This window comes from Medicago sativa, chromosome 7, assembly GCF_051527215.1.
Source record: "Medicago sativa cultivar Bolivia chromosome 7, Bolivia_mono, whole genome shotgun sequence".
NCBI classification, from domain to species: Eukaryota; Viridiplantae; Streptophyta; class Magnoliopsida; order Fabales; family Fabaceae; genus Medicago; species Medicago sativa.
Window position 1 is genome coordinate 92,957,740 of NC_140755.1, and position 18,846 is coordinate 92,976,585.

Here is an 18,846-nt window from a genome sequence, read left to right on the forward strand (position 1 = left end):
ATGTCTAACCTACCATGTCTAAAAGTAAACTCACAAGGCCGGACAATCTTTTTATTCATAAAATGTTTTTTTAAGGGGAATGTTGAAAAAATGTTAAATGATAATTGTTGCTGTCTATCATTTATTAGTAAAATACAAAAATAAAACAATAAACACACACACACACACACCAATCCTCAGGTTACTAATATCTATATATAGCTCCAAACTTGAAGTCATAATTATTAATTCTGTTGTGCCTAAAACCACCACCTTCTTTAAAATGTCAGGAACAACAACAATTGCAAAAACAAGGACAGAGTTGTTTCGAACTCGTCTTGGTTCTGCTTTAAGAACAACCTTAGCATGCAGCATAGTTGGTTGCACTGCCCTATATAGCCCTCAACCTATAAAGGGTTACATTAAATTTCCATCTATTTCCTATGTCACAACAATTCTCATAGTGTTGTCTGATGGAACACTTGGTGACGCCGTTAGAGGTTGTTGGCATGTTTTATTGGCAACCATTCAGGTTATGATTTTTTCTCTACTTAGCTTGCAAGTTATACGACCCGATAACTTCGGCAACTGTATGGCTGCGCTGGCAGTGGCTACCGGTGCATTTGTGGTGGCGCTGCCCAAATCGACACACTTGTTGACGAAAAGGATTGCATATGGACAGCTTGTGATAGTATATGTCAGCACAGTTATACATGGTGCACAAGAAGGAGTGGCTACGCATTCAATTCATGTGGCTTGTTCCACTGCACTTGGAGCTATAGCTTCTGTTCTGGCCATGTTGCTGCCCCTGCCCTATCCTCGGTTTGCTTACATTGAGGTAACTTAAACTTTTTTTTAATATTAGAATCATGCTAGATATATGTATTGAATTTAGAACATGTTTTTTTTTTTTTTTTTGTTGAAGTGGATACATGGAGGATGAATAATGTAATCACAATTTAGAATAAACAGGACATTCATTTCTCTTTAGAAAAGCAGATGCAGAAGCAAATTAAGTGATCTTAGGTTATTTGTTACAACTTTTTTTCGTAAAACCTGTTCAAAAAAACTTTTTTTTTCGTAAAAAAATATTATTTTTAACAAAATAATCACTTTAATTTTTTTTCATCTGTTTGTACAAACTATTTAAAATGAGAAGCTATTTACGGTAACTTTTCCATAAGATCATTTTTATTCAATAAACAAATACAAAATAACTTATATTTTTTTTTACATTATTGAGTATCAAAACCTTTTTTTTTTTTTGTGTTTTGAAATTGTTAGAAGTACAAATGATTTACAAAAACAATTAACACAAACAATGAATACACAAAAATTCTTGTTAAAAAAAACAATGAATACTCGATAATTGTTAACAAAGTTCAGTTAAATGTGTCTTTAACAAAACGACTCTTTTTTTTTTTTTTTTTTACGTGATTTAGCAAAACGACTCTGCCTACATGTTGGTAACTATGAGCCATACCCAATCGAAATAACTGATAGTCATATTTAACAATTAAATATTGCTATTGTTATGATCGGTATATATATAATACTGTCAACAAAATAATCTATCTATATTCTATATATAATTAATCTTTTTTGTTTTGACGATATATAATTAATATTTATGACACTTTCAAAATGTGGAAATAATACCTTTAAAAAAAAGGGGGAATAATAATATATTTGGTATAATATAGTTCCAAAACTCCAGGAATCGATTGGGGATCCAATCAACATCTTTATGATTGAGAAGAGAATACATGATGAAAGTTGCAAGCTGTATTGTGTTCTGATGTCACTATGCATTTGTCACTTGGCTCAATTTAACGTACTATACACCTTCATTAATTTTTGTAAAATATAAAATTAACCAATTTAATCATTAAAATGAATGTCTGAATACATATAAATCATTAACAAAATATATAATCCAACGTTTGAATTGACATAATTTATAAAAAAATAAAATAAAATATATTTAAAAACTTAAATCTGGAATTTGGATGGATCCAGTCCAAACTCATATGTCTGCGTAACCAATAAAGCATTTTCACAAGACAGAAGACAGTGCAAGCCAATCTGTCTCCAAGTGTTTGTGTATATTTGCATGAAGAGAAAGACATTTGGTTCATTCTCCCATCACTTAGCATAATAATTCGTAATAAGAAACAAAAAAAATTAATGATCCGATTAAAAACAATCCAACTAATGTCAATTTGTTTCTCTGATCTCATCGACGCATCCTGTATAATTTGATGCAAGTAAGAAAAATCTTTGTTTTTTTGACTGGAAAGTAAGAAAAAAATCTTAACATGTTACTATCGCAACCAAATTATTATATTAGGCATTGACATTTGACAAGCAAAATTTTTCTTAATATAATTTCTGATATTTGTAAATTACCACATATAGTATTACAGAAGTTCTTTTTCAACAATATTTTAAGCAACTTTCTAAAATCATAATTTTATCATATTTTATTTATAGATTTAATTTGAGAAAATAGGATACATCTTAAAATAATTGTATCTGTACTGTGTCAAATTACCTCACTACCCCCCACTTCAATGATATGACGTGGAAAAAATAGTTGATTCTTATTGAATGTTAGTGTTGCAACAATTATGTTTTGCGACAAAGTAGTTTTTACTTACAAAATATATCCATTAAACTCCTTTAATTTACATGCAATGTTAGTGTAAAGTTATTTTACACATGCATCCAATAATGTATTATTACGGCATTTAATTTGTTCGAACACATAAGTTGTCATATTTATTGATAGATGTGAAAACACAATGCATGTGTAACTAAAGCCAAGATATTAAAAGCACACTTTGCACATTGTCTTGTTTTCAGGCAAGGAAGTTCCACCAACTATACATTGAGAATACATCTGAGAGATTAAATTGCAATATAGAGGCCATCTCAGCCTCAGACAACTCAACTGCTGTTGGTTTTATAACTAAAGCCAAGTACCTCTCCACAACAGGAGCCAAGCTTCTCCATAGTATCACAACTACACTGGTAAGTTAAGCAAAGCTTAAATCATTGCATTCAAGTTCAACATTGAAGTAGCTTCAATATTAAATTTCCTAGCAGTTGCGAATAAACTAATAAGTTATATGTTTTTTTTTTTTATAAAAAAACAGGATGGCATGCATTGGGAGAGACCTCAAACAATAATTTCCAACTCTTGTTGCATTGACCCAGAAGAGAAACTGCAAGATTTGGAAATACCAATAAGAGGGATGGACATTGCTCTATCAAGTGGCATGTCTTTTCCTGTTGGTGTTATTGATGAGGAGCTAAGAGGTGTTCTGCTCAATTGCAGAGAACAAATCAGCCAAAAATTAGACCAGCAAGCTAAATGTTTTGTTCCTTTTGATGCAACCACAACTCAAGAAATGAAACAAGACGTTTTCAACAAAAACCCATCCATAGCCTACAAAAATCTCCCAACATCATTCTTTTTATACTGTGTGCAACTTCTCCGAGATGACTTGTCTATTTCAAAGAAAACTGACCATGTGCAGAAAAAAGCTCAGAAAAATGATGATTCCCAATGTAGCTCCAACAAGCTCAGCGAGCGTTTGATGAACTTGATTCCCAGCCACCAAAGCTTGATCTTTGCATTTAAGTCCTCTCTGTCATTAGGCTTTGCCGTGTTCCTTGGTTTGATATATGATAGGGATAATGCATATTGGGCGGGACTCACAATTGCAATTAGTTTCGTGACTGGACGACAGCCAACATTCTCAGTTGCAAACGCACGAGGAACAGGAACAGCTATGGGATCAATCTACGGGATCATATGTAGCTTCATTTTCCAAAGATTTGTGGATTTAAGGTTCTTAGCTCTTATACCATGGGTCATTTTCTCTTCTTTTCTCAGGCAAAGTAGAATGTATGGGGAATCTGGGGCAATTTCGACAGTTATAGGGGCCTTGTTGATCCTTGGTAGGAAGAACTATAGTACCCCGACTCAATTTGGAGTTGCTAGAATGGCAGAGGCTACAATAGGACTTACTTGCTTCATCATAATAGAGATTATATTAAGCCCCTCAAGAGCTGCAACTCTAGCAAAATCAGAACTTTCTCAAACCTTCAGAACACTCCAAGATTGCATTAAGCAGATTGCCATGACTACCCCTAACGAAAGAGATACGTCGTCTTCAAGTTATCAAGCACTGCGAGAAGAGCACAAGAAGCTTAAATCTCTTGTGTGTCGATTAAGAGAATTTACAGCAGAAGCTGAAATGGAGCCAAATTTCTGGTTCGTACCATTTCATACTACCTGCTACAGCAATATGCTGGGATCTCTATCAAGGACGGTAGATCTCTTGCTTTTTGTGGCATACTCAATGGAGCATGTCTCACAATTGGCACAAAAAGATGGAGTAATTTGGATGGATATTCAAGGTCAAGGGAATGAGAATGTGAAGATTTTTAAGAACAAAGTTGCCCCAATATTGAAAAGCTTGGAAGAAATAACAACGACGAAGTCTATTAAGAAACTTGAAAACGAGTTGAAGAGCAAAAATGTTCCTCACGATCTCGAGTCACAAGAATATCTCAATGCAGACACATTTAGGATATTGAACAGAGATGAAGAGGTTGACAGCATTACAAACTCTTTCCTCCAACATCTAGAGGAAATTGCTGGCAAAACTCTTACCAACAAAGATGAGGAGATGCTTAAAATTCAGATGCTTTTTCATTACAGCTGCTTCGGATTCTGCACCAGTAGCTTGATGAGAGAAATAACCAAGATTGAGAGTGAAATAAAAGAACTACTTATATGGGAGAACCCCGCAAGTCAAACAAACTTCAAAGAAATTCACTCTAAGATCAATCCTCTGCAAACATAGTAAATCTAGCACTAGACTCAAAAATGACTCAAATAAGAGGCTTAGATTTATGAGTTGACCAATTACATGTACATTGTATCTTATAAATTTTTTTTATCAGAGGTAGTATCTTATATAAAATCATCCAATTGAAAAGACAAAGTGATCCAACTCTAAAATCTAACTTTTGAAGCATCCAAAAATGAAAAATCAATACTTGATGTGGTATCAACCAATTCTTGAGGAAATAAATTACCTTATTCTTCAATGCACGTCAAGAAGCATCCATGACAAAGGCAAACATATTAATGATATCTTAGCCTGAACTCACAAAGAAAAAAGATACTACAATACTATATTGCTCACATCATGATTGCCCAAGATATTATAGCACATCATCTAGTAAACTTACTAACCTTAATTCATTCTTTACATTAGCTTATTTATGAAAGTTCCATGACCACAAGTCTCATCTCACGCATACAACAAACAATAATCAAGTCTTATCTCACTAAGTGCGGTTAGCTACATGAATCAAACTACGACATGATGTTCCATCATATATCATATCTCTATCCAACTCATTAATCTCTAAATTTCTCTTGTAGTTTTTTTTAGGTCTTCCTCTACCTCTAATGATTTAACTATCCTCCATATAATCTATTCTCTTTACTACAAAATCAATAGGTTTATCTCTACATGCCCAAACCACCTAATCCAAGTTTCCAGCATCTTTTCTTTGATAGGTGTTTACCCCCAACTCTCTAATATTGTCATTTCTAATTATTTTTTGTCAGGTTTTACCACACATCCAACACAACATCTTCATCTCTGCTACACCTATTCTTTACCGCCTAATAATTCATTTCATACAACATCGCCGGTCTTAAGCACACATAAGCATAACAAAAAAAAATAAAAATGGTGTGCTCTTTTGATGTTAATAAAATTTTTAGTACCAAGCTAAAATTAATATTCCCAAAACGAGGTTCATAATTATATCACTTAGAATTCCATCTGTAAAGCATCTCAGTCTACAACATAAAAAAAATTACATCTTGAACTTCAAAACTCTTCTAGTTTCCTTCATACTTTGGGTCAGCCACGACATAGTGATATGCTATCACCAGCACAAAGATGAAGACGCCGAGAAAATTGGCAAAGAAACCCAGATCATTGTCATCAATCATCTGTAACATCATAGTAAAAAAAATATTCGTGAGTGACCTGGTTTGTGATATCACAAAATAGATTTACATCATGAAAATCAATCTACTTTTTTAGGCTCTGCCATATGACAATCAAGCATACCATCAAGACCACAAATTCAAATGTGCAACAAGAAGGGTAAACGAACCAACTAGCTAAACTTCTTATCATAATCTAAAATTGTGAGAAGCTATAAGCCCTGATCCCAATTTTTATAGTAATATAGGCCCTGTTTCGAAAAACAACTTAAATTGCAGCATATAGCTATGAGCTATAAGTTGTTTTTATAAACTATCTTAGAGAACTTATGAAAATAAGATGAAAACAACTTGTGAAATATGAACATCTCGATCTCATAAGCTATTTTCATAAATACTACCAAACAGTTTCACAAGTGCTTATGCAGTAGATAAACTCAAACACATCAATCCAATCAGGCTCACAATATATCAAAGGATTTCAAAATCTCTGCAACCACATCAGGATTGCATTTACAGTTGCATATCCAACATTTGTCAACAATTTTTAACCAGGCTTACCAATTGTAACATATATTTTCTCACAATCATATATACAAAAGTTTTTGTTCCTAATCAAATCTTAAATCCTTTACAACTTAAAATCAAAACAGATCGTTAAGAAATGTAATCAGAATCATCAATTTCATTACGATCCGAATTATCTGAAAAATTTAGGAATTAATATATATAAAAACACACAACAGAAACGAAAATCCCCGATCTGAAAACTCGTAAATCATATCAAGTAAAAAAAGTGTCGCACCTGTAAGAATAAGTGTCGGCATAGTGAATTTGACATGTAGAACAAAACGATTTTTTTAAAAATAAAATAAAATAATGATGATGGCGATAATCGAAAAGTAAAATTGAGAGAAACGAGAATTGAGAAGAAGGCGATGATACCTTGAAAACGCGGTGGAAATGGGTGTTTCTTCTCCGGCGAATGTTGTGGTCGTGCTTCTTAGGTCTCGTTCTGTATAACCTTACAAAACTCTGATGCAAATAACTAGCACAAGAGTCTAGTCTTCATGTGGTTTGACCATTTTACCCATCACAAATTCATAATTTCCAAACACATGGAAATATTTAGTTAATTGACAAATTAATCCCCGAAATTGTAAGCATCTTTCAAGATAGTCCTTTGCTTATTTTGAATTGATAAATAGCAACTAGTCGCCGACCCGTGCTACCGCACGGGTTAATGATGAGAAACATATAGAAGCATCATCATATAGACTTTATTTTAAATGAAAAACATAAAGCTGCAGCGTGTGATATTTGTTAGGGTTAAATAAGTTTTTCGTCCCAATAAAATTCAGGAATTTTGGTTTTCGTCCCTATAAAATAAAATCACATGTTTTCGTCCCTCCTTAATTTTCCATTTTGGTTTTTGTCCCTAAAGTTAGGTCAACTAACTGTTGACTAACTGATTGCCATGTGGCAGTGCCAGCAAAGCACGACACGTTAGATTTTTTTATTTTTTTAATGATTTTTTCGTTTTAATATAGTTGATTTTTTCCCCTAAAAAATAAACTTTTATTACTTAAATCATTTTTTTTTCACTCTAAATTATGACCTTTTTGGTATCTATGACAATTAAAAAACCTAGTATGGATGTACAAAATTTTGTCATGTCCTATGCGGTTCACAAAAATTTAACCGAACCTGTAAATTGGCGTGAGTTTTCAACATAACGTGAAAATGTTTTAAATTTGTTGTTATAACCTGTAATTGACATTGGCATTTATTATCAACATAACCTTGTAAATTTTTCGAGTCAAGAAGCATTTTAAAGTAAAACTAATTAATCTCCACAATCAAAATGGGTGTCTAACATAAGTTTTACAGCACCACGGCACCAAGGAGGTTGCAAAAGCATGCCTATTAAACATGTCATAAGTTTAACATCCCTAATTTAGTTAATACGACCACAAAACAGCCTTACAATCCCAAAATAGTTTCAGTTACAAATTAGTCATATATCCAAAATAAAAGCACAATCTCATAGGCATCATAGTCATTATGTCAAACTCCTCTTAACAGGAAGCACATCAGCTGCATCCACTTCAGTTGCAGGCACTTCAACATAAGGCTTGTTATTAACTTCTCCATTAGCAACAGCAACATCAGTAACAACTACATCAACAGGTCCTTTTTTAGGCTTTTTCTGATTTGGTCCCTTTGATTTGACATACTTTGATGCAGGTTCCTTAGGTCTCCCCTGATTAAATACATACATACATTAGCAGATAGTATATAGTAAAATGTTGTTGGAAATTTTTTATTAAAATGTACCCTTTTGGATATATTAACAGTAGTTTCTTGAAGTGGTGCTTCAACAACAACTTCAGTAGGTTTTGGATCAGAAACTCTCTCACCATAACCATGTTTCCCTTTTTTAATATTTTTCTGACTTGGTCCCTTTGGTTTGTCATTCTTCTTAGCAGGACCCTTGGGTCTCCCCTAATTAGTCATACAAACAGGTTTATTATGTAAAATTAATGTGGTATGTGAAATATATTTATTTGAAGAGAATAAGAAATTTACCATTTTTTTTGTGCAACAGTTTGGCTCCCTTGTGTTGCCAACTCTACAGCAGCTAGTCCGCTATTCTGATTGTCAAGTGCAATTTCTGACTCCTTAGCAACTTCTTTTTTTCCCTTCTTACATATCCTAGCATTGTGACCATATTCCCAGCACACATTACACCTATTTGTAGCTCTTGTCCTACTCCGCCTATTTGTAGATGTGGTTTCATCTGGCTCCCTCCTCCTCAATTTTTTTGGCCTATCAGGACCACGCTTGTAAGCAGGTGGCAGAATATCAGGATAGTTAGTTTTGGACCACATGTTCTGTCCATTGATAGGTGTAATGCCTTGACTGTAACACTCTATATTTCTCAATCCTATAGTGCCTATGAACATAATTTTCTGGGTCATCCTCCTTTAAACGTATAGCAGCAATCGCATGCCTACATGGTATGCCTGCAACTCTTGACAATCCAACATTGAACTAATCTTATTTGAAATTGAAAGTACTATAAATAAAAAGCTTCAAACTATTTGATATCCATGTCGAAAGAATAAGAGTTTGATACTAACCTCATGCTGCTTAAATTGAATGAAAGTGCTTCTCTTGCATGATATGTAGCATTTACAATTGAGGTTTGTATTTGACCTTCCAGACCCTTTTTTTTTTTTTAATCAGCATATATATTGATAAATTGCCAGGCACAAGTGCTAAATGGGACAACAGACATTACATGCGGATGTGCTAAACAGCACAGCAAGACTAACCCATGCAGAACCGCAAAAACAGATGGGGAAAAGCCTGAAAAAACCTGCTGAAAAACACCTAAAAACACCACACACAGCGCTCCTAAGCTGTCAACACCTCTCCTGTCATGTGGCAGCCGAAACAACAACACAAAGATAGCCGAAACACAGCAGCGCAGAGGCTAAAACAGGACAGAAAAATCAGCATAAAAAACAGCAGAAATACCGCGAAAACAACACCTATAACAGCCACCACCACTCACCCCAATCGAACAATGGTTTGGGAGCAGTATGTAATAAACCGACAACAATGGTTTGTAAAATCAAATTAACTGCATAAAGTTTCACATAATCAATGTATTGTATTTTATAATATTAGATTTTTTGTCGTCAAAAGAAGATAACTCCAAATAAGAGGAAGGCATTATGGTTCCTTCCTCTCACCTTGAGAGGAGATGAAAAACAATAGGCATAGAAAACAGACAGAGGAATCAAAATTACATTTCACAAAACAATATTAGCAAGCCTAGGAACAATAAATCCACACAAATAAGTACTCATCCAAAGTCCATAAAAGAAAACCGAAGTTACAGGATATGAATGCACGGATAAGAGACAACCTGAAAATCTGTAAGAAAATGAGACTGAATTCGGTCAAATTTTTTGATATGTCTTGAATGCACAAAATAGGGAATATAGGCAAGAGAAAAATGCTATACCTGAGTGAGACTTCGAATTTGATACAGATGCTTGACGTATTTGAGTTGCTCCATGTTATACCCTAATTTTGGACCTAAAAATACTTGTTCAAAATTTTCTTTCATCTTTGATATATGTCTATTATTCTTGAAGAATTGCCAATTTGCTATTGTTTATACTGACATTTTACTCTGCTTTATCTCTCAACTTAGCTTTGCAAATCTTTTCAACTTTGTATTTGTCCATGTTTTCTTGCATTTCAAGTCATCCAAAACTTCTTTTCTTGTATTTAAAGTCATTTGATATGTCTCTGATTAATTGCACCTTCCTCTGCATCTTATTTCAATGTTACTTGCAAAATTCATGAAAAAGGGCATTTTAGTCATTTCCTGTATCCAAACTCATTTTAGTCCTTTAAAAATTGTTTGAGTCTTTTCAATTGGTTTGAGTAAGTCTTTATTTCAATTCTATGACAAAATCCATTTCAAAAAATTACACTTGAGGTCATTTTGAGTCAGTTTAGCCCTTAGGGGCATTTTAGTCATTTCCTGTGTTAAAATTCCTTTTAATCCCTAAAAAATTGTCTCTGAGTCTTTTAATTTGCTTGTATAAACTCTTGCTTTATTTTCCTGTTAAAAAACCGTTTTAAAAATTGCATTTGAGTCATTTTGAGTCATTTTAGTCCCTAGGGGCATTTTGGTCATTTCACACAAAATTTCGACAGAGAGAGATTACTTTAAAGTACCTCATTTAAGTAGTTGGTTCGTTTTAGTCCATTTTGTGTTTTTTATTGGTTTCACTTTACGTTTATTTCAAATTGCATTTTTTAATTCAATTTTATATTTTTTTTGCATTTTTAGTCCTTTTGTATTATTTTGCATTTTGGTCTTTGTTTCTTATTATTTTGCAGATTAGTCCATAATTGTCCAAGTCATTAGTCCAGGCCAGGTGGCGCATGCTCATTGGTCCAAGGCATTACTGCATCAGCTATAAATAGCCCAGTCATGGTCAAAGGTCAAAGGACCCATTCATTGAATGCCAAATCATCAGAAACATTTTACAGATTCTCTCTCCACCAAAAAACAGATCAAACCATCAAGATTCATATGAACTTGATGAATTTCATCAAGAACACATGAATCTCAAACCCTAACAAACTCAATTTTTTCCCAAAAACAACACAAATTCCCAGAATTCACCAAGATTCAACATCACAGAATTATCATCACCGAATCAACAAACCCTCAAGAACATTCAACAAATTCTGGAAATCATCATCATCAAGATTCGTCCCCTTTCTAAACCCTAATTTTCCAGAAATTCAATTCCACAAAAATCCGTATCAATTCCACCATAAACAAACACAATTAGTCATAAAATTGCAACGAATTTGCAGAGATTCTCAGAGATTCGTTACGAATCATCATCACAGAACCTTTCACTTCGCAATTCAAGCGCAGATCCATCACAAGTCGTGACGAATCCAACGCGATCACGAAGATTTTCGCAGCTCAGAGAAGAAGAGAGAAAGAGTTGAAACGGTACCAAATTCGAGCAAATTCACAGAGAAGAAGCATAAAACGAAGAAGAAGAGAAGATTCCTCCGATTAAAACAAAGGTACAAGTTCTTTCCTTCGTTTTTTACCTTTTCATTTCGAAGTTTAGACCGAATCAAAGAATCCTAGATCTACTCCGATCCAAGCTTCTCCCCTGAAAAATAATGTCAAAATCGTAAAGAGGAAGAAGAGACGAACTCAACGATGTAAGAAAACATTAAAAACCACTCCAGTACGGTGGCGCCACCGGCGAACCACCGTACCGGCACCGTTGAGGTCACCGGAGAAGAAGATCGGAGAAGACGAAGGAAATTGCAGAGCTTCTCTCTCTAGAGAGGCTTAGAGAGAGAAGGAGTGAGAGCAAATGAGGCTCAAACCGGTTCAGGCCTATATGTATGGCCATGAACCGGGTTGACCCACCCATAGACCTATCCATTAAGCCCAATAACCCTTCTGCCATGCCTGTGTGGCCTTCTGCTATGCACACCCCCCCTTCCTGCGTGTTCTTGGCATTTGCTTGCTAGTCACACCCCCTGCCTGGCCTAAAACTCTTACAAAAATTCCATATTTTTTTTAGATGTTCTTGATATTGTTCTTGACCTTTTTGTGATGTTTTTATGTGTCAAAACCTGAGGAAAATACGTGTAGCATTTTTTTTAGTTTGTTTACTATTCTTGTTAAAATTTGTGATTTTCTTGTACATCTTTAAGTCCAAAAATCCTTTAAAAATTCTAAAAATTTTCATGTATATTTCTTGATAATTTTGTGGTATTTTTGTGATGATTTTTTTCATATTAAAAATTGGTAAAAATAATGTGTTAATTTTCTTGCTATTTTGTGATGTTTTGAATTAAAAACTTGTGAAAGTTGCTTGATTCTAATTCCAATTTCTTGAAAAATGTTTGTGACCTATACCATATGATTTTGTGAAGTTTTATCTACTGTTTGTATGTGCTTTTGCTGCATGTGTGTGAATTTTGCTTAATTGCTTGGCTTGCAAGTTATGTTTGTGAATAAATAATGCAAATGTGTCTAAATTCACTTAAAAATGTCAAGTTCATCATGTTGTCTTGATTCTCATCTTAAAACCAGAGTTTATGCCTTTAAAAAATAGGTTGAATTGTGAGAATTATAGGCCATATGATTTTTGCATTTTTTGTGATTGAATTCTAGTTATACCTTGCATTATTTTGGCCATGTCTTGTGTCAATTCCTATGCTCTTGCTATAGTATTGTACTTGCTCTATCTTTACCATATTACACTTCGTACCACTAACCATTTCATTTCATATTTCATGCATCCCATAAGCTCCTCTCATCTCATATTCATCTCTATTTTTCTTGCAATTTAATTTTTACCAAGGCTTAGAATGTAAAACTTAGGAATTTTGTAACATTTTTTTTCTTATGCTTTTAAATTCTTGCAAGACCATAGAATGTATCTAGGCCAATGATGTAAAGGACAATGGACTCTAATGATGTACACCGACACAAGCACCGACACATGCACACACATCACATAGATATTTTTAGATGTATGGCTAAGATATGCATGTTTAGATGTATGTTTAGGATTGAATGTTTAGATGAATGCTTAGGATTTACACTTAGAAAAATCAATTTTCCAAAAAAAACTTGAACAACATCACTTGAAAACCTTTTCCAAAAAATATAGGAGTCAAAACTCCTTTGCATTTTCTCTTTATTTCCTTAATCAAATTTCAATGAAAATTAATCATACTTGACTTTTTTTCCAAAATCACTAATCAAACCTCACAATTTCACAATCTTATGCCCTTGAGGCCTCTCTCTCTCATTCTTCAAAATTTCAATTTTCAAACTTAAAATCAACCAACAAAAACAAAAACATTTTTTGGAAGAGAACTACGGTGGATTTGATCCCTTAAAAGGGTACGTAGGCAAGGAAACAAAATTCCTTCAATTCAAATAAAATAAAAATTCAAACACTTTCTTCTCCCTCCAATTCTTCACTTAGTAAACTCTTAGGTGTAAATATCATTTTTCAAATAGCATTTAAAATAAAGCGCGCGCGTAGAAAGTAAAGACGGTTCCTATAGGATACTATAGTCGTTATGGGTGCCTAACACCTTCCCGTAGCGAAAACAACTCCCGGACCTCGATTCTCAAGGGTTTTGCTTATTTTTTCCCTTCCCAAGAAAAAATGAGATATCAAAGGTTAAAAAGGTTCAAACGTAATCAATGTTTGACACCCGAAAACCAAGATAAAACACTCCAATACAATTGAACCTGTAAAAATCACACGCAATGAAGCTCCTACGTTATGCTTTACCGTCAATTCAACCAATACAAACTTAAAAATTAAAAAAAACTAATTTTCATATATTATTTATGCTAACACGGACAAAAGGATCACACATACAAACAACTAACAAACTATTAAAACTAACATAAACCCTGCAATTGAGGCATGCATCATTTAAAAAAAATCTCATGTTCTAGCTTTATTATAGCAGTAGCACACCAATATAGCTGAAGCAAATCGAGTTAACAGATTGGTAACACAATGAGCATGAGCCCATATAGAAAACCTGAAAAAGGAAACAATAAGATTGATTGTTGAGAATAGATAATTAGAGCATTTGGCATATAATAATCTTTGTTAAATAGTAACTATACAAAAAGTAAAGCAATGTGAGGAAGAAACCAAATTTAATTATCAACATCTCTAGTGTATCAATATCAATATCAAAACATACTAAACTCAACATTATCATAACCATACGTTACCTTAACAATCCAATAGTTTGCTCAAAAACAAAAAACAAAAAACAATCCAATAGTTTAGCCACAAATTCTCTTCATCTATCCTTGAATTACCTCCGTACATTTCTTGCATATGTTGTCATATTACAAAAGCCTTGTGCATCACACGCCCACAATTACACATGCCCAAAAGAAAACTTAATTATCTTAAAAACAACCTAATCTTTTATTACCATGTCGATTTATTTCTTTATTGAAACAGATGAAAATTATACTCAAAGTATGTGTGTAGGTGTAAAACATATGAAGACAATTTTCAAATTCTTGATCCAAAATTTCAACAGCAAGCAAAATCAGATGAAGGCAAGCCACTGAATTTATTCATCTATGTATCTCTAGCAAGCAAAATATAACCAATCATTAATATATCATTACCTTAACTTCCTTTGATGCGGGATTCTCTTCTCGCTCTCAATCTCACGATTCTCCTTCAAACTTATCACTATAACAGAACTCAAAATAATAAATGAAACAAAACAACCCAAACAAAAGGGTCATATATTTATATGAAAATTACTACAAACCAAATTCAACTATAATAAAACGCAAACAAAGTATGCAGAACATCATTACCTCTCAAACTGTTTAGGAACAAAAAGAGAGAGCGTGAATCAGTCATGTCTCAAACAAAACCTGTCACCAAACAAAACCAGGACTTCAAAATAGAATAAAATCAGTCATGTGTCAAACAAAACAACACAATTGTGGAAGAAGATTGTGGATGGCTGAAATGATTTTGAAAACAGAAACCCAGCAAGGGAATTAGAGATAAATGGAACCCCAAATGCTTGAAACTTACCAGTTACTCCAATTTTAAGAATTGATTCATAAAATGAAAAACAAATTATAATGATTTTGTTTGATTGTGAGCTAAAATTGGAGATTGAAACTGTATGGGAGAGAGTGTTTAGGTTTCTGGGGAGAAAATTGAAAATGGATTGGGAGGAGGGGAAGAATAAGCTGCCGTATGGGAGAGAGAGGGGGTTGAAGAGAAAAATGAAAATGAATTGAGAGAAGAGGAAGAAGAATATGTTCTTCTGTTCTGTTCTGAAACCGACCCTTTACTCCAATTGTTCAATTTTCTGTTCTAAAACCGACCCTTTACTCCTATTGGCTAATTGTATTTTGCAGTTTTCAAACCAATTCACATTGCTGACCAAACACACACCAAGGGTTAAACAGTCATTACCACAGTCAAAAACCCTAGGATTTTACCGCCAGGCATTAATTCAGTACAAAATGGAAGGAGCTTCATTAGGTTTTTGCTAGGGCTTTGGGGCAGAACTATTTTGCATTTAGATTTTTATGATGTAATTAGAATCAGACCTATTCTAGTTTTTCTCTTTCAATATTCGTAAGAAATGTACTGGATTATGGTTTTAAAGAACAATTTTTTTAATAAAATAGTAGTATTGAGTATTTTAAAAGACTTTGCAGAATTTTAATGACTTTAAAAGACTATCAAGATTAACAATTTCAATTTAAATGGATTTACATCATAAAATTTTAAAGAATTTTGTAGAAAAAATATATTTTAAAGGGTTTGAATTGATTTTAAGGATTTATAACATTTTCAAAGATTTTATGAATTTTAATGACTCTGTTAGGAATAAATGATTATAACACACTCTCAGAGTCCCAATACAGACTCTTTTCTATATTTATTTATTTATTATTTATTTTTAATGAGAGAGAGAGAGAGGGATAAAGAGATAGATAGTAAAATCTTTAAATAAAGAACGATCCTAAGAAATCTAATGTTTTCATGAAAGACTTTTTTATCCTAAAATTTCATTAGAAAATCCTACAAAATCCATCAAAACCCAATTTGTTAAACAATTCTTCGAAATTTGAATGACTTTGAATACCACAACACTTTTTAAGTGATGTCCATCAAAACCCAATTTGTTAAACAATTCTTCAAAATTTAAATGACTTTGAATACCACGAAACTTTTTTAAGTGATGAAGAGTTTTGATTAAATACCACAAAACGTTTTTAAATGACAAAGAGTATTGATTGAATACCATAAGACTTTTTTTAAGTTGTAAATAGTCTCGATTGAATACCATATTTCATAATAAAAAAAGTCTTTTGAAATCCCTTATAATCCTAATCCAGTGCACACTAATTAAAAAAAACGGTTAATTTAGCTTGGATAAATAATTCATAAATTCTCATCATATTAAAAATTATTGAAATTGATTATCAAAACAATGGATTTTTTACATAGACGAATTTAAATCTTTTAAAAAATTGCATTACCTCAATTTTTTTCCATCCAAAGACACTCTTAAGACTTCTCATGATTTACTAGATACATTTCTTTTAGGAGACTTTTTTCTTCTTCTTCTTCTTCTATTTTTTTTTTTGGCACAAAAGAGGGTGCTTTTTTCTTCTTCTTTTACACCAATTATATAAATTATAAGTTTACTAAATTTATTTTTGAGAACAACTTTTTAAACAACATAAAGAAGAGAGTTTTATTCATGTAAATCTTAACAAAAAGATGCTTGCTTAATATTTATGGAAAACATTAGAACAAGGAGATTAATTTTTGATAAGCCGGGAGAAAGGACATGCATCAAGAGGAAACAACGACATCCAACTAAGTTGGCACCTCGATGAACCTCCTATGACGCCTAACTCAGAAATTTTATTAAAAAAATGGAGGAAAATATATACAAGAAGGGGACCAAACTAAAACCTTCAGAACAAGAAAGAAAAAGAAAACATGAAATAAAAACAACATACTTCTGAATCTGTAATTCGGCTAGGGATGACAAAATGGGTTGGACCCGTTTAACCCGCCATTTTTAGCGGGGTGGGTTGAGATTTTGAACCCGCCACAAGTAGGGTGCTCGCTCCGCCTAACCTGCTAAAAAGTGGGGTGGTGGCGGGGCGGAGCGGGTTGGCCCGTTGGGTTGATATGTTAAAAAGAAATTCTCTTTTTCACTTCTTTTTATTTATATGTCACAATAAATTTTCCAATTTTCACCTCCATATATTGGAGAAAAAATTCAATTAATTCTATCATTTTTGTATTATGATTTTAGCCTTATATTTTTAACAATTAGTTAATTTATAACTCATAGAGTTTTTATTTTCAATGTCTTATTGATTTATTATAGAATTTTAGAAGATGCAATTTACATGTTTGAATAATTATTTTTATATTTTTAGTGGAGTCATTAGTTATATATTTAGATTGATTTAAATTCACCACAAAAAAAAAAGATTTATTTAAATTGATATATTTTTGAAGATCTTAATTAATTATTTATAAAAAAACATTGACGGGTCAACCCGCCATAAAACGGGGGCGGGGTGAGATTTTCAACCCTATTTCTTTAGTTGGCCCGCCCCGCTCCGCCTCTTTTTAGACGGGTTATTGACGGGGTGGGGCTGGACAGGGCGGGTTGGCCCATTTTGCCATCCTTAAATTCGGCAGACCGCAACTGCCCCGAAAGAAATCAAATTGCAAAGACGGCGGTAACGCAATAAGCTCTAACATTCCAAAGGACGAGATTCAACTCTCTCCCTTAGAACGGGTTCTATACGGCAGCTTCCCAAGAATCTGTTGTTGCTTTACTTTAGGATAAGACATGCGTGAAAGGAGCTTTAGCCGACTTCTTATCATACTTTTTGATTCTTTGCCATAGGTTCATGTCATGTTGGATTCTTGGATCATGAGAATTTATTTCTAGCATCATGAGAAATTTTTTTTACACCATTTTCTATGGAAATATTTTTCTTTCCTAGAAATCTTGTATTCACATGAATAAAATTTAATAAGCTTATAACAAACGTTGAAATAAATATCTCTATCATTTTATTCTTAGAAATATATAAATATAACTCGAAACAAACACATTGCATGATCCAATTTTATTAAACAAACCAATCATTGGAGACATGCTTCACTCTTCGACCATAGAAGACATCTATCTTCCATCCATGTCTTATTTAGGTTTGGTTATATGATTGAGCTAAGAGGGAGTGAAACTTATAAACTTTCTTACTTCTCATTCATAACGTGCTATACTATAAAAAATACCTAGCAACCATAAAAAAAAAACTATCTATGCCATCATAAAAAACTGATCTACTTATTTCTGTTTAATGATTTCTGTTTTATAAAATTAAATCACATTCATTCATTTGAAATGATAGAGTGGATAGAATACAAATTCAAAGTTGCTAAAAATAAAAATGATGAATTTGTGAATAAACTCACAACTTTCATGTTAATAGCATAAAACAACAGATATATATACTTACAAATATGACTATATTCAAATTTCAGGAATACACATGTCTTTGGATCTGCAACGTTGACTACGCCAATATCATTAATTGAATATGCATTTGCTAAAAGCTAATCTTTTAATTTAATCAAATAATCATCGCACAAAGACAGAGAATAAAAGTATATTATACAAAAACG

General features: G+C 33.0%; 2 protein-coding genes and 2 long non-coding RNA genes across 5 annotated transcripts; 1 reads left to right on the forward strand and 3 right to left on the reverse strand.

Moving 5' to 3' along the window:
* The first annotated feature begins 223 nt into the window (after window positions 1-223).
* On the forward strand, window positions 224-4,991 carry LOC146910370 (fusaric acid resistance family protein). The gene is made up of 3 exons (XM_085723114.1): window positions 224-817; window positions 2,845-3,012; window positions 3,138-4,991. Exons 1-3 carry the CDS (start codon window positions 263-265, stop codon window positions 4,854-4,856), a joined length of 2,442 nt encoding a protein of 813 aa, XP_085579240.1. The 5' UTR covers window positions 224-262; the 3' UTR covers window positions 4,857-4,991.
* Window positions 4,992-5,767: 776 nt separating this feature from the next.
* LOC146910371 (dolichyl-diphosphooligosaccharide--protein glycosyltransferase subunit 4A) lies at window positions 5,768-7,043 on the reverse strand. The gene is made up of 2 exons (XM_085723116.1): window positions 6,968-7,043; window positions 5,768-6,025 (listed from the first exon to the last, which is right to left on the reverse strand). Exon 2 carries the CDS (start codon window positions 6,023-6,025, stop codon window positions 5,912-5,914), a length of 114 nt encoding a protein of 37 aa, XP_085579242.1. The 5' UTR covers window positions 6,968-7,043; the 3' UTR covers window positions 5,768-5,911.
* A 1,648-nt stretch (window positions 7,044-8,691) lies between these two features.
* LOC146910372 (uncharacterized) lies at window positions 8,692-10,132 on the reverse strand. The gene is made up of 3 exons (XR_015017674.1): window positions 10,059-10,132; window positions 9,166-9,521; window positions 8,692-9,035 (listed from the first exon to the last, which is right to left on the reverse strand). It is a non-coding gene; the product is annotated as an uncharacterized LOC146910372 (long non-coding RNA).
* Window positions 10,133-14,172: 4,040 nt separating this feature from the next.
* Window positions 14,173-15,443, reverse strand: LOC146910373 (uncharacterized). Of its 2 annotated transcripts, XR_015017676.1 has the most exons (4): window positions 15,199-15,443; window positions 14,973-15,032; window positions 14,775-14,841; window positions 14,173-14,493 (listed from the first exon to the last, which is right to left on the reverse strand). It is a non-coding gene; the product is annotated as an uncharacterized LOC146910373 (long non-coding RNA). The 2 variants fall into 2 exon arrangements; XR_015017675.1 differs by having other exon boundaries at window positions 14,173-14,841.
* Between the last annotated feature and the right edge of the window lie 3,403 nt (window positions 15,444-18,846).